This window comes from Hyperolius riggenbachi, chromosome 6, assembly GCF_040937935.1.
Source record: "Hyperolius riggenbachi isolate aHypRig1 chromosome 6, aHypRig1.pri, whole genome shotgun sequence".
In the NCBI taxonomy this organism is placed as follows: domain Eukaryota; kingdom Metazoa; phylum Chordata; class Amphibia; order Anura; family Hyperoliidae; genus Hyperolius; species Hyperolius riggenbachi.
Genome location: NC_090651.1, coordinates 93,354,394 through 93,370,760, shown reverse-complemented (window position 1 = coordinate 93,370,760; position 16,367 = coordinate 93,354,394). Strand labels below are relative to the sequence as shown.

Genomic DNA, 16,367 nt, shown 5'->3' with positions numbered 1-16,367 from the left:
CCAGATGTGCCACCTTTTTCCTCATCTAGATATCCAGATGTGCCCCCCTTTAGATAGCCTTTTTCTGCTGCTTGTAATGCTTCTGCACTCCTCTGGAGAAGGTGGGAGAGAAGCAGGGGCACTCAGGGTAGCCAATGAGCCACCTGCACATGGGGATGCAATCGCCATGCTGAGCGCCCTCACAGTGCTGCGCCCGGGGACATATGTCCCCCCTTTTCCACCCATAGCTACGCCTCTGCCCTGTTGCTGGATCTAGTTTGGCACGGTGTCACCCTATGTGAATCAAAGTGTCAGACAAAGTCCAACATTTGGATCTTCTCCAGCACCACGCAGAGCCATGTAATAAAAAAAGACACTATTGCGTATGCCAGGAGTGGAGCTACAGCGTGCGAGCTGGCACTGGCCCCACCACTGATGCTGAGTCACCTCCCTGCTCCACTGCGAGGAGGTATAGACCCTCTGAATGCCTGATGCCTTCTGCTAACATCAAACACTAACCTTTTCTTAATAATTAACACTAACCCCTCACTAATGCCTAACACCAATCCCCGTCATTATGCATGAAACTACCCCCCCCCCACCCACTTATGACTAACCCCAATCCCCGTCATTTTGCATAACACTAACCCCCCACTAATGATGAACACCAATCCCCGTCATTATGCATAACACTAACTCCTCACTAATGCCTAACACCGATTCCCGTCATTAAGCATAACACTAACTCCTCACTAATGCCTAACACCGATTCCCGTCATTATGCATAACACTAACTCCTCACTAATGCCTACCCCCGATACCCGTCATTATGCATAACACTAGCCCCTCACTAATGCCTAACACCAATCCCTGTCATTATGCATAACACTAACTCCTCACTAATGCCTAAAACCAATCCCTGTCATTATGCATAACACTAACTCCTCACTAATGCCTAACACCGATTCCCGTCATTATGCATAACACTAGCCCCTCACTAATGCCTAACACCAATCCCCGTCATTATACATAACACTAACCCCTCACTAATGCCTAACACCAATCCCCGTCATTATGCATGACACTAACCCCCCCACGAATGACTAACCCCAATCCCCATCATTTTGCATAACACTAACCCCCCACTAATGATGAACACCAATCCCCGTCATTATGCATTACACTAACCCCCCACTAATGATGAACCCCAATCTCCATCATTATGCATAACACTAACTCCTCACTAATGCCTAACACCGATTCCCGTCATTATGCATAACACTAATAACACTAACCCCCCCCCCCCACTAATGACTAACACCAATCCCTGTCATTATGCATAACACTAACTCCTCACTAATGCCTAACACCAATCCCTGTCATTATGCATAACACTAACTCCTCACTAATGCCTAACACCGATACCCGTCATTATGCATAACACTAACTCCTCACTAATGCCTAACACTGATTTCCGTCATTATGCCTAACACTAACTCCTCACTAATGCCTAACACCGATTCCTGTCATTATGCATAACACTAACTCCTCACTAATGCCTAACACCGTTTCCCGTCATTATGCATAACACTAGCCCCTCACTAATGCCCAACACCAATCCCTGTCATTATGCATAACACTAACTCCCCACTAATGCCTAACACCAATCCCTGTCATTATGCATAACACTAATTCCTCACTAATGCCTAACACCAATCCCTGTCATTATGCATGACACTAACCCCCCCACTAATGACTAACCCCAATCCCTGTCATTATGCATAACATTAACCCCTGACTAATGACTAACCCCAATCCCTGTCATTATGCATAACACTAACTCCTCACTAATGCCTAACACCGATTCCCATCATTATGCACTACACTAACCCCCCACTAATGATGAACACCAATCCCTGTCATTATGCATTACACTAACCCCCCCCACTAATGACTAACCCCAATCCCCCTCATTATGCCTAACACTACCCCCCTTAACTGCCTAAGATTAACTTCCCTCATTACACTTAAACGATCTCTGTCACCCAAGGCACCCAGAAAAGTAATCAATCGGCTACTGTTTTCCAATCAGCTAGCCGAAGTTCTTGCCGATCAGCTTGTGATAGACAATCAACTAGTATTCCCTAAAAAACTCTAGCTGAACTATTAGCTGAATGGCTACAACAGCCGATCGGCTAGTAGTACCTGAAACTCCTAGCTGAACTACTAGCCAATCGGCTAGAGGATCAGGTGCCTAACTCACCACTTCAGCGCCGTATACCTATATATTAGAGTGCCTGGCAAAACCTGCGTCCAATTCACCTGATTGGAAACTAATGGTTATACTGTACATCTGTTAAATTTCCCAAATTTAATCATTTTGACCAAACTTGCTGGTGATGTCTGTTGCATTAACATACCAGACTGAACAGCTTCTGATTGATTTCAAACAGAATTGAATGAATGACCAGGCATGTCAGAAAATCTTTGTTAAGAAGGCAGGGGACATTGCAGATGAACCTCAACAATTATTATTATTTCAAAGAAGAAAGAATCTTAAGAAAAGGAGTCTTTACCTGCTTGCCATATGAGTCATGCACAGGCGAGATAATTCCTCCAATTACGATGAACTTTCCAGTTTTGTGCAGGTATTCCCGCGCTCTCTCTGCAAACAATAAAAGGATCATTACTGAAAAGAGTCAAAGGTAAGACTGAGTGAATCTGCAATCATGTCATTTTCCTCGAGGTAAACTATAGGGATAAAAAGGTTGCAACTTTTTTTAACAAGTAACATCTGAAGGAAATGATTTTACTTTTACAGTTTCTTAGGGATGTGGTTAAATAAAATACGTTCAGAAGTCAGGAGGCAGTCATGTCTGACATGTTAGTATTTGGTTTTCACAAATAAAAGCAGCCATTACATTGATGCAGACTGAAACCTCCAAACACTGGTTACTGTGAGAAGCCAGACAGATGCAGAATACTTATCAGTGTTTTCCTAGAAGCAGCAGCAACTTAAAAGAGGTGGTGCACCAGCCCCTACATAGAACAATCTATATGACGCGGTCAATGCAGTGCTCTGTCAGAACCTCAAGAACTATTTCATTTGCTTCTTTACTGCACCAAACTGAATGGGAGCCCCCTGTTTTAGTCTGATGCACTTTATCAGAAGCAGTGAAACATCTACCACTATTATACACAAAATAACACAGGGCTGGATTTACCATAAGGCACTGTAGGCACATGCTTACAGGCGCCTGATGATGGAAAGGCGGCTCACTCCCTCCTTCCCTATGCTGAGTACCGAGCAGAGTGAAAAAGAGAGGCAAAGGAACTATTGACACTTTTTATCTCTTTTCTGCTCTCAGAAGCCATTTTCTACTAGGAAAGTGTTTTATAGTTGTAATTTCTTATCAGTGAGGGTCACACTTTAGTCTGACCCAGTCCTGACTCAGACAGGGACTGACACTTACATACCTAATATTTCATTATTTCAGGCAGAGAAAGAAGAAAAGGAACACAGCCTAGTTATTTGTGTGCTAGGCACTGTACACATACACGTCTATCTCATCATGTCACATGTCACCTCAGGTATCCTTTAATGCTGGCGGACATGAACAAAACTGGACAGCACAAACTTCCGTTATCTATAAACACACGCACTAACACTGTGATAGACTAAAAGGCTGTTTCATTGTTTTGTTTTTTTGTTAAATACATATGTACAGAGGGAGATACTACTTGCTTGGCAGTTGGCAACAGTGGTTATATCGCACAATGCAACAAGGGTTCACAGACAGGAAATTGTCATTGCAATTACATTACACTGTGGGAGGGGTTTTACCACAATATCAGCCACACCAATGTACCTAATGATCTTTTCAAGAAAAGGTAAAGATTTCCCATGGGAAAGGGGGTATCGGTGACTGATTGGAATTAAGTTCAATCCTGGGTTAATATTCCTCTTTAACTACTTAAGCATTTTGGACGTAGCTGCTACGTCCAAAATGCTTCCCCTACTTTAAAAAAAAAAACATAAATAGTTACCTTAGAGACTGAAATTTTTTAATATGTATGTCAAAAAGGTATATTACTGTTATTTTTAAATTATGGACTTGTAATAAGTGATGAACGCAAAACTGAAAAAATGCACTTTTATTTCCAAATAAAATATCGGTGCCATACATTGTGATAGGGACCTAATTTAAACGGTGCAATAACTGGGACAAATGGGCAAATAAAATACGTGGATTTTAATTATGGTACCATGTATTATTTTAAAAATATAAAGACCGAAACCTGAGAAATAATGAATTTTTCCATTTTTTTCTTAAATTTCCTGTTAAAATTGATTTATAATAAAATAATTCTTAGCAAAATGTATCACCTATAGAACGCCAAAATGGTGGCGGAAAAAAACAAGATATAGATCATTTCATTGTGATAAGTAGTTATAAAGTTATTGGCGAAGGAATGGGAGGTGAAAGTTGCTTGGATGCATAAGGTGAAAAGACACTGAAGGCTGAAGTGGTTAAAAGAAAACTAAAGTGAGAGGGATAAAGAGGCAGAAAAGTGTATTCTATTTTAAACAATGCAAATTGCCTGGTTGTCTCGCTGACCCTCTGCCTCTAATACTTTTAGCCATAGACCCAGAACAAGCATGCAGATGTTTGACTTCAGTTTGACTGCTTTTGCTGCATGTTTATTTCAGGTGTGTGATTAAGACAGTGCAGATGCATTAAAGATCAGCTGGATGCCAGGCAACTGGTTTTGTTTAAAAATAAATAAATATGGCAGCCTCCATGTCAATCTCATGTCAGTTGTCCTGTAAGCAACAATCCAGAAGGAAGAGTGATTTGCTACAATATGACAGCTTTGAGTGCTAAAATAACCATCCTGTACCACTGATGTGAATGAAGCACTGCAAGCCCATTCATAACAATGCTGGAATGCATTGTGTATTATAAAAATCTGGGTCACACAAAAGCCGAGTGTCAGCGGTGCACATACAGTATATAGCACAATAACTTGGTCTACAATTCCACTACTTAGGTGGAATTAGGTGGAAAAAGGACAAGATTTTTCAGCCGGCACATTATTATCTGCCATCCAGGCCTAATTTAAATAGTGCTCTTGAATAAAACACAGGAGGAAATGATAATCCTGGCTGCTGGAAGGAATCAAATGCGTATCTTGGCAGTGTGACATGACAGCTACAGTATATGCAATAATGAGGCTGGCGTCAGGCAGGAGGAACCTGCAGGCACTTTCAGCACCACTAGCACACTGGACAGCTCCCAGCTCAGCACCAAACAGGCACAATCTGCTGTGGCTGCATGTGTGGCTAATACCATGTATGAAATAATGTATCCATATGTCAGAGCTCGTTTCCAAAGATAGCACAACTTTACCATGGAAGTGTTACTTTTCCTGTCTCCATGGGGGAAGCTAACCACCTACTGTCATAACTAGTGGAGAAGCCAATCAGAAACCTCCATAGCAGAGTCCCTGTGCCTGCCACACCACCTCCTTCCAGCATGCTCATATCAGTGAGGGATCCATGCAGGATTTGCACTTTGTCACTGGCCCAGCTTGAGCCTGCAGATCAAATGCTTTTACCCTGGACTGACTCCACAACAGACAGCCAGGCAACTGGTATTGTGTGTAGGGGAATGAACATGGCATCCTCAACATTCATCTCAGTTCAGGTTTCCTTTCCTATAAAATCAAGTATTTTTGTGATAAAAATAATTTGGTCCTAACACAGCTAAACTGATTGAGCACCTGAATAAAACATGGTAACTGGGTGTGTCTATAGATAACCTGCTGTGCTGTGTGAACATGCTGCACATGTTATTCATTAGACAGTGTATGCTGCCATGGCTACAAGAAAGCACATTCTGAATCCTTTCCCAGGTCTAGGAAATCATGGGCTCGATTCACAAAGCGGTTTTAACCTAGTTAGCACGCATAAAGGCTTTGGGCGTGCTAACTAGGGTACTAAGTAGTTAGCATGCACAAAGCTTTAAGAAATTGCGCACAAGGTTTTGCGTGCAAAACGTTACGCATGTAAACCGTTATGAGCGCATAAAGGTTTACTGTGCGCATAAAGGTTTGCGCGCGATGCGTTTCACACGCAAATTAGCGCGTGAAAAGCTTTTTTAGGCGCGCTAAGGTGTGTAATGGATTGCGGAGATGCCGCCGCGCGGTCTGGCAGCGGGGCGGCTGTCTCCGCATTCAGACCGGCGGTTTCCGCACAGCAGCATGCGTCTGGTTTGTCTGAGCCTTCTAGTGCACACAGGTGGAGAGCTACGTGCGCTGGGAGGCAGGACCTTTATGCCAGTAGGAGAGGGATCAGCTGATCAGGTTGATGAGCTGATCCCAGCGTAGGCTTTGATTGGCTGAGTAGCGCTGGGTGGCGCTGGGAAGCGCTGCACTATATATAGATCTCGCTGGTCAGTCTCAAGTTGTCTGCCGTTGCGAATACATTCGTGTGAGCACTCAGACCGTAGTCAGATCCCACAGTGTGTTAGAACCAGGTGGACCTGGGAATTCACACTTAGCCAGATTATGTTTGTGTTATACTTTAGACCAGTTCCGGGGTGTTGTGACCAAAGACCTCACACCCGAGTTTAGGATTACTGTGTCATTGCTGTGTTATACTTTAGACCAGTTCCGGGGTGTTGTGACCAAGGACCTCACACCCAAGCTTAGGATTACTGTGTCATTGCTGTGTTATACTTTAGACTAGTTCCTGGGTGTCGAGACCACGGACATCACACCCCAGACTAGGACTCTGCTCTCTTTCTGTTATGACCATTTGCTCTGTCGACCTCTCTATTGCCTTCTGATTCGGTACCCCTGCATATCTGTCTTCCTGTTGCCAGACCCTGCCTGTACCCGGTCACCGAATCAGCCTTCTGTCTCTGTACCTTATCTGCTCGTGTGTTGCCGACCTGGCCTGCCCGACCTTCCAGGTTGTCACTCACTCCTTGAGTGCTCAGTCTATCTGTACTAGCAGTGACACAATTCCACCAAGTGTCAGTTGCAGCTAGGACTCCTGCTCCTCAGGGAGTCCGGCCTGTTAGCAGCCAGTGGCCTCTTCCCCTGGAGTCCCCTGGCTGCAGTACAGTCTATTTCTAATCTCCAGAGATCCCTGGTTGCCAGGTCCTCTCTATTCCCTCTCTGTAGGAGATAGTTCCTGCACTTCCCAGGGCCACCTGCCCCTCAGGTGGTTCTTGGCTAAGCTGCCCATATCTCCCATCTCTCGGGAGATAGCCTACAGTTACACCAAACACTTACACTTTATTAGGTGTCCAGAGGTTAGTCATACTTGTATTATTGGTGATTCTGCAGATCATCCATAATCAGGTATACATCTGTATTGTTGATGACCCTGCAGATCATTAACAATCAGATACTCTCTGTGTGCTGACACCGATCGTTACAAGGGGCTTTTCACAGGCGTGCTAACAGTTAGCACCGCTTTGTGAATCAAGCCCCATAGCTGTTTGAAGACTTTACTATGAGGCAGGGTTCAAACACATCATTGCAAAAAACTGATGGTTTTTCAAGGGGGGGGGGGGGAGGGTTGTGTTAAAAACTAATGAAAGTCAATGGGAATTTACATGCAATGTGTGCATTTATGCTGCAAGAAGTAAGGGTTATTTCACGCATGGAAAAATGCAAATGCGAATATGAAAATTTTAACAGACGTGGGACTCTCCATTGACTTTAATTAATTACATAGTTACATAGTTATTTGGGTTGAAAAAAGACATACGTCCATCGAGTTCAACCAGACGTACAACACCAGCCTGCTCCCTCGCATATCCCTGTTGATCCAGAGGAAGGCGAAAAACTCAAACACGTTTTTGTGTATTCACAAAACGCACCCTTCCTAAAGTAACTTTAACAGCATTAAATTAAGTGACGTGTGACATATGCTATATTAGTTTTTTCTACTTTATCTTTATTTTGCTCACTGTTATTTATTGTTGTAACTAATTTTTTTTCTTCCATTTTACTGTAACATGGCAGTTAGAACCTCTGTTGTGAAAATCTTAACATTTAAAATATATGTAAACTTATACAATTAATGGTGGCCACTAACGGTCCAATTTCTAGCGAAAAATCGTTCGAGCGATCAGAAATTCGGATCGGACGAAAAATCGTTCACTACACCATTAACTAACCAATCATTGCTTCCTATCTATCACGACCACCAAGAAAATCCAAATTTTCGTTCGACGAAAATTCATTGGGGCGACATTTTTCGATTGTGTCCACCAATGGAGATTATTTACAGCCAATCCGATCAGAATTTCTGATGGCTCGAACGATTTTTCGCTAGAAATTGGACCGTTAGTGGCCAGCTTTAGAAGTATGTTTCTTCCAGAGTAAAATGAGCCATAAATTCCTTTTCTCCGACAGGATTTGGACTATCCCATCTCCTCATGGGGGGTTTACAGGGATTTCTTTATTTTCAAAATGCACTTAGTCAATGGCAGCTGCTCCGTCCAACTGCCAAAAAAGTGTACGGTGAGCAGGGAGGCTGGCCGGCGTCTTTGTATAAATCTTTTTCAGGGAGTGTCTTTATAAAGAATAAAGGCCATGCTGAGAATCCCCTATGGAGAAATGGACTAACCCAAAACCTGTCGGTAATGTCAGATTTCTACTACCTACAGTAAGTGACAGCAACATGGGAGAAAAGTAATTCATGCCTCATTTTACTCAGAAAGAAATATACTTCTTATTTATATGTGTTTTACATTTTAAGATTTTTGCGACAGTTCCTCTTTAACCAGTTCGGCCTATCTGGACGAGCTTCCTCGTCCAGATAGGCACTGCTGCTGCCGCCGGCTGGTGCGTGCGATCGGTCGCGCCCCTGCGCGCGCTCCCGCTGCCCGCCGCTAGCCCCCCGATCAGTGAATGGGAATATAATTCCCATTCACCGATCTAACTTCTCCGCAGAAATACCGACGCTTTCTCTCCAGAGAGCGCGGTATTTCTGCCCCCAGGAAACTTCTCCCCAGCATTTTAGTTCCTGGATGCGAGATCGTTCGCATCCAGGACTTTTTTCACTGTGGCCATCTTGTGGCCAAATAGTAAACTGCACCCACATACATTTTTAATAAAAAAAATAAAAATATTATTTTACATTTAAAATTAGCAGTTTCCCTCCCACACCAAAAATTACCCACATACACTTTTTTTTTTATTAAAAATAAAAAATACAATTAAAAGAAAAACAAACAACATAAATAGTTACCCAAGGGTCTGAACTTTTTAAATATGCATGTCAAGAGAATATGTTATTATATTATTTAAAATTATAAGCTTTAAATAGTGATGGACGCAAATTGAAAAAATGCACCTTTATTTCTAAATGAAATATCGGCAACATAAATTGTGATAGGGACATCGTTTAAACGGTGTAATAACCGGGACAGATGGGCAAATAAAATACATGAGTTTTAATTATGGTAGCGTATATTAATTTCAAACTATAATGGCCAAAAACTGAGAAATAAGGAATTTTTTTCATTTCTTTCTTAATCTTCCTGTTAAAATAGATTTAGAAAAAAATTATTCTTAGCAAAATGTACTACCCAAAGTAAGCCTAATTAGTGGCGGAAAAAACAAGATATAGATCAATTCATTGTGATAAGTAGCAATAAAGTTATAGGCGAATGAATGGGAGGTGAACGTTGCTCGGATGCATAAGATTTTCGGACTGCGGTGCTGAACCGGTTAAACAAGCACATACTGACACAAACTAGAATGTATTTATTTGTGATTTATATTATCACAAAGTGCTGTACACAATACACTGAGCAATCCACACATGTCCCAGACCCAGTTCTAATGTATAAAGCAAATATTCATTTACCCCCCAGGGACAGCGTGGGTGGCATTCAGTTAACCTACCAGGCGTGTATGTGTAGTGCTGTATGTATTTTGTACAGTGGAAAGCCAGTGGAATGCCCAGAGGAAAATCACACAATCAGCAAAGAATATATAAATACAAACAAGCAGGAAGTATTCTAATGGAAGCTGAACCCTGAGAAAGTGAGAGATTTACAATGTACTATAGCCAGAGAATTGCTAAAACAGTCAAGGAAGAAGCATTTTTTAGGAAGTCAACAATGATTGTTTCTGTATTTCTGGTTGTGACAGGTTTATTTTACAAATAACATTTATTTACTTTACATTTATGAAAGAGTGTTGTAAACAGAAGATGAATCATTTCATTAATAAATGGAAGACTTTTACACAACTTCTTTATTTAATGGCGGAAAAGAATCAACATTAGTCACATAATCTTTTGTTTAAAGTGCTGAGGCTGTCATTGACTTTTTTTTACACAGTGTTAGACCAAGCACTCCAATGGAGATAGGAGTGTGCTAGAGCTGATATGACCTTGATGCCCAAAGGTCACCAATCCAGAAAGCCAAGATCAGCAGCACCACTCTTGAATAAATAGCTCTTTATTCAGACACGTAATAAAAATCACGTCAATAAAATGGGCTTAGACGCAGCTACAGCCCACTGTTTCGAATTCTTCTTTGTCAAGCTGCAAGCTCATAACTTTCTCGCAAAGCCCGTGTCAAGGATTAGGGGCATATTTCCACCTCATGCTTGAGGAGATGTGGGTAACTTCCCTATTCATTTGGCAATAGGTCCTGGAGGGACTTCTGTTGGAATTTGGGAGCCACCTCTAAAGAGAAACCGTAACCAAGTATTGAACTTCATCCCAATCAGTAGCTGATACCTCCTTTCCCATGAGAAATCTTTTCCTTTTCTCAAACAGATCAATGGGGGGAGGAGGGTGGGTGGAGGGGGTAATGTCTGTATGGCTAATATTGTGGTGAAACCCCTCCCACAGTGTGATGTCAGGACCATGGTCCGGACAGTTTCCTGTCTGTGAACCTCATTGCACTGTGGGAAATAGCTGTTTACAGGTGTTTCCAACTGCCAAAAAAGCAAGCAGCATCTCCTTCCACTGACATCACCTGCCAGCAGTAAAAATGTCACCGTGTGATAAATGTCAGAATGTAAATCAAAGAGAAGAAAGATTTTACCATGGGCAAACACTGACTAAATCATTTATACATAATTATTGTAAAAATTAAGCACTTTTTATTACATTATTTTCACTGGAGTTCCTCTTTAAATGTTTAGTGAAACAACAAATAACTGAGCAAGCAGCACAAAAGCCTAGCTGATTACTGAGCACTAAATTGTAAATATATACAATCAGTATGCAATAGAAAATCAGAAGCAAAGTCAGAAACAGGATCAAAGCCAGGTAAATGAAATCCCAAAGCAAGTCAGGAACAGGAGTCAGGGGCATAACAATAGACCCTGCGACCCAGGGTTAATATGCAGAGCAGCGGAGCATCGTATATTACCTACTTCTGGAGGCTGGATCCAGAGCAGGATCATCCACCAGGCAACCAACGCAAGTGCTTGGGACCAAGTGGGTGTCAAGGGGCCCACCTTTTGCCTTCTTGGACCTATCTCAGCTTCAGCATGCCAAAAGGGCCACAAGGGGGCCCCACATCTACTAACTTGCCTAGGGCACAATTACATCTTAGTCTATCTCTGGCTGATATTTTTCCCACAGCAATTCCCTATGACTTTATTCAGTTACATTACCAGCCCTTCAGTATACAAGCTGCAATAACAATTATTTCTTGAGTGACTATGGCTAGTAATTGTACCTTAAATTCTTCATAGCATTAATAAATAATGAAACTGGATCAGCACTCAGTTTCTTTAGCAAAGTTCATTATTTAGTAATGGCAGAGGCAATAGTGGTATGCAGCTCCCTGCTCTTATGTCACATATGGGACATGTGCTTCTGCTCTCTTCACCATCCTCTGGGATCAGGTACTTAAAAGTGCTTCTTATTAAGACATTAGATTGATGGTCCAAAGTCCTAAAGCCTCATACACACACTCAACAGTGGTCTTTTATACAGCACAATTATCAAACAACTTTTGTTGTGAAACAAGTTGAAACAACCATAAAAAGTTTTCTATTGTTCACACAACTGATAAGACGTCAATCCAACTGTTGTTCACACCTCAATCCTCCAGGCAAACCTCCACTCCCTCCCCAACCAGCTGGATGAACTTTGCCTGCTTAGCAATAAGAGGGAGATCAATAACTACACGTCAGTCCTCTGCTTCATGCAAACGTGGCTGACATTCTGGTTAATACCCTACATATCCCGGGCTTTAGCCTTATCTGGGCGGATTGTGACACCGCTCTCTCTGGAAAAAATAGAAAGGCGGCATCTGCTTCTACGTCAGCTCCTCATGGTGCCATATCTAGTCAACAATAACCAAGACGTGCTCCCCTAATAATAATAATCCGAACATTTGAATAGCGCTTTTCGCCTGTCGGACTCAAAGCGCTCAAGAGTTGCAGCCACTAAGGACGCGCCCAAGAGGCCACCCTGCAGTGTTAGGGAGTCTTGCCTTAAACTCCTTACTGAATAGATATTGAGTGGGCTGTCTGCGCCTGTCCTCCCCCCCCCCCCTTGGAGTGCTGTGTGTGAGCCAGCCCTGAGCTCCAAAGCTCAGTGCGACCCAATGCTTCATTCCTTTCCTTTTCAAATGTGTTGCACCCAAGCTATGCTCAGTAGCAGAATGCAATGGATGTTAAGGTAAGTGCCTGTTTTTAAATATTGTGAGGTGGGTGCAGACGGCTTTCCCCGGTGCTGGCCACGCTTAGGAGGTCGCCTGCGCCACCCAGCCTCCCCCTCCGGGGTGCCGCTGTGGTTCCCAGGCAGTGAGAGCGCCTGGGACCCTGCGGTACCCCCGGTTGTATGGGGGCATTGGGAAGCCTCCCCGTGGCGCTCCTGGATAGTGCTATTGCAGCATGAACTAATTCCCGCAGGGCGACCGCTTTGCGGCATTGATTTTTGACCCTGCATAAGTTGGCATGCGAAAGCGAATGCATATTTGCATGAGCATTGCCTCATGAATAGCCAATTAGGCCAAATTTGCTTAGCCAGATATGTCAGGTGTTCACTTGGTGTTTAATGCACACATTCAATTCTTTGTGTAGTGAATAGATATTGACCCTAGCCAGGATTCAAACCCCGGTCTCCCATGTCAAAGGCTGTGCCCTTAACCAGTATACTATTCCCTGACATCAAAATCCTACTCATCAACTGTAGGCCGACAGTCACCCAGAGAGTTCTCCTACTACATCCTTGTGAGATTGTACATTCCACCCGATGCTGGTGTTAAGCTTGTCCATTGTGACCTTAGCAATACCATCACACAGTGGGAGACGTCCCTTCCATCATATTGGGATATTTCAACAGAGCTAGCCTCTGCCAGAAGATGCCATGATTCCATCAGCATGTCGCCTGCCCCACTAGGAACTTGAACACCTTTGACCACTGTTACAGGATCCTGAAGGGTACCTACAAAGCTCCCGTTTGCACTAGGTTCCTCCAACCACTGCCTTATCAACCTGATCCCCACCTACACGAGGTGGCTGGAATCAGCAAAAGCAGTCCAAAGTGTGGTTGAACAAGGCCAAGGCTTTGGAAGCTCCAAACTTGGATGAGTGGAGTGGAAAATGTCACCTCCTACATCAGCTTCTGTGAAGACTCCTGCATACCAACTTCCCAAACAAGAAACCATGGATCTCCAACAAACTAGGTCCGGTCCCTAAGAAGGCTTCAGGAAAGCAAAAAAAAGGAGTAGGCTGATAAGACATGACCTCTGCTCAAATGACCCAAAGGTTTGAAGACCAGGTGGCCTCTGTGGGGTACTCAATGCCATCTGCACCCCTCGGATGGATCTGAACCAGGCCCTCCCCCTTTGGCAGTGTATGAGGCTAAAGTTCTGTGCCACCTGACAACGCTGAATGCTAGGAAAGCTTCAGGTCCTGACGGTGTCTTGTCAGCCTGCTTGAAAACCTGCTCAAGACATCTGGCTCCCATACTAACCTGCATTTATGCCAAGTTGCTAAGTGAAGCCAGGATCCCCATTTGCTTCAAGAAGTCCACCATCATCCCTGCTCCTAGGTGTCTCTGACCTCAATAATTTCAGGTCTGTGGCACTTATATCTGTTATCATGAAGGCCTATGAAAGAGTGATCCTCTTCCTTCTCTAGCACTCTACATTGGCCCTTCTGGACCCATTCCAGTTCGCGTTCGCGTATAGAGCAAACAGGTTCACGGATGACGCCATCAACATTGGCCTGGAGGTCATCACCAACCATCTAGATAGGCCTAACTTGTATGCTAGTATTCTCCTTCTGGACTTTAGTTCAGATTTCAATACCATCTGTCCCCACATACTACATGACAACTTTGTGGATCTCGGTGTCCATCGCACCCTCTGCCTATGGATCACAGACTTCAAACTAGGTGAAATCTCCTCTCAACCAAGGGTCACAAACACTGGAGCCCCACAAGGCTGTGAGCAGAAATAGATTGGTTACCTTTATTCAGCTTAGAGCTCAGGCCAGGTAATAATGCCAACAATTCTTCAGGGGCCATGCAGTGTCACAATTTGTTAAGGTATAATAAAGCAGTCAAGAAGATCAAGCTATCTCCAGTATGCGGACTGCATATTCTAAACTCAACTCCAATTACAGAGTTATGCGAGAGTAGCCAGCACGTGACTGACTCTCCTCTGACCACAGCAGAACAAAATATGTTTCCTCCCACAGGACCCAAAGTGCATAAGCTTATGTCGGATCAGTACATAGTGATGCGTTTGTTACAGGGGAAAAAGCAATGTGATTATCAATGCCATATTAAACAGGTGGCTTTTCAGTTTTAATTTAAATGCCTCCAAGGTTGAAGCTGCCTTGATTGGGTGTGGCAAGGTGTTCCAAAGGGTATAGGGCAGCATGACAGAAGGCTCTGGTTCCAAAGGTTTTTAGTTGGACTCTGAGGGTGGTCAAGTTATTTGTTCCTGTTGATCTGAGGTTGTGGGAGGTACAACGGAATTGCATCAAAGTCTTCAGGTATCTGGGGCCTAGGTTGTGTAGAGTTTTTTTTCTAATTGTATGGGTAGCCAGTGGAGTGAGCAAAGGATTGGTGTTATGTGGCAATGGTAGGGTTGGGTAACACCTGGGCTTGAAGAAGTAAAGCGTACAGTTGTGACTCTATTCCCATGCATTGATATTGTGACTGAGGAAGGATCCCATGTGGGCCCCTCAAGTTCAGGGGACTTGTTGTGGTTTAATCTCTGTATCTCCTTTTGTTACACTACAAGGCCTTATATCCGGTAGTTAAACGCTACTTAGATAAACATCACCCGCTATGTATAACATTTACCACTTGTGTCACGGTCCTGCACATATTTGTAAGGAGAAGTCTGCATACATTTACACAGACGATTCTTCCAGCAGCAAGTCTTCTAAAGATGTAAGTGCTGGTCCAGAAACCCTTTTAGCCGATCAGTAAGCATCTCCATTTGAATTGCTTATTTTTACCATCTATTTAACCTGACCCTTTTACAGAAGGATTCCCTGAATCTGCAGTATTAATTTTAGAAACGCTCTGCCAAGGTCTGACATTGAATATTATCATGTTCCGTGGATAAGATTACACAACGAAAGAGCTCAAATAGCTGAGATACATCAGAGCGCATAGAAGAATGCAAGGGAGAGAGATTTCAGGAAAAGGCCCAGTGTTATATAAGTCCCTCAAAAGTCATGACCTTATTTATAAAGCTGCCTGAACTAAATTCAAGCTCTATTTTCCCATACACATGAATCAGGTTCAAACCTGCGTTACCTGACAGTGAAAAGCTTTGTTTTGATTGGTGGCTCATTAAAAAAAAAATAGGCTGGCGTTTAATTCCACGTTGGAATCCAAAACTCAAAGACCACAAACACAGTGATTCTCCGAGCAGGCTTATTAGCAGTGTTGTGGGTGAGACGTAGATTGGCAATTAGGCAAATCTAAAACACAAGGGGAAAAGCTCTGAGTCTCCCCCAGCAAGTCTGCAAAAATCCACTGTCCTATAATTGCCATTAAAAATTTAGGATTAGTTTTAAATATTTTCAACTACAAATTAAGCCATAGGGATGTGCCACGAGCCTCCTGTGGTACCTATTCTGGCATCCTAAAAATACAACCCATTTCCGAACATGTAGAACAAGTTCTGATAATCACTGTGTTTGTAATTTTTGTGTTTTGGATTCTGCACATGGAGCTGAAAAGGAGCTTCTATGTAAGTCTTTGGCAAGTTTATGTATTGCAATGCACATCCTATTTTTATGACTCACAAGTAGGTCCCAAGGGTTGCACAGGAGGCTTGTCTGCCCCCCATGGCTTAATGTGTATTTTCAAATTAGTGTGACTAATCCTGTTTTTTTGTTGTTGTTTTTTTCAATAAAAATTA

General features: G+C 43.0%; 1 protein-coding gene across 3 annotated transcripts in view; it reads right to left on the bottom strand.

Annotated features, from left to right (window-relative positions):
- Positions 1-16,367, bottom strand: part of NMNAT2 (nicotinamide nucleotide adenylyltransferase 2) — a 182,891-nt gene that overhangs the window by 46,233 nt on the left and 120,291 nt on the right. For all 3 annotated transcript variants that reach the window (XM_068239673.1, XM_068239674.1, XM_068239675.1), the window contains one exon: positions 2,556-2,644. In XM_068239673.1, coding sequence (XP_068095774.1) covers positions 2,556-2,644 — 89 coding nt within the window. The remainder of the gene's footprint in view (positions 1-2,555; positions 2,645-16,367) is intronic.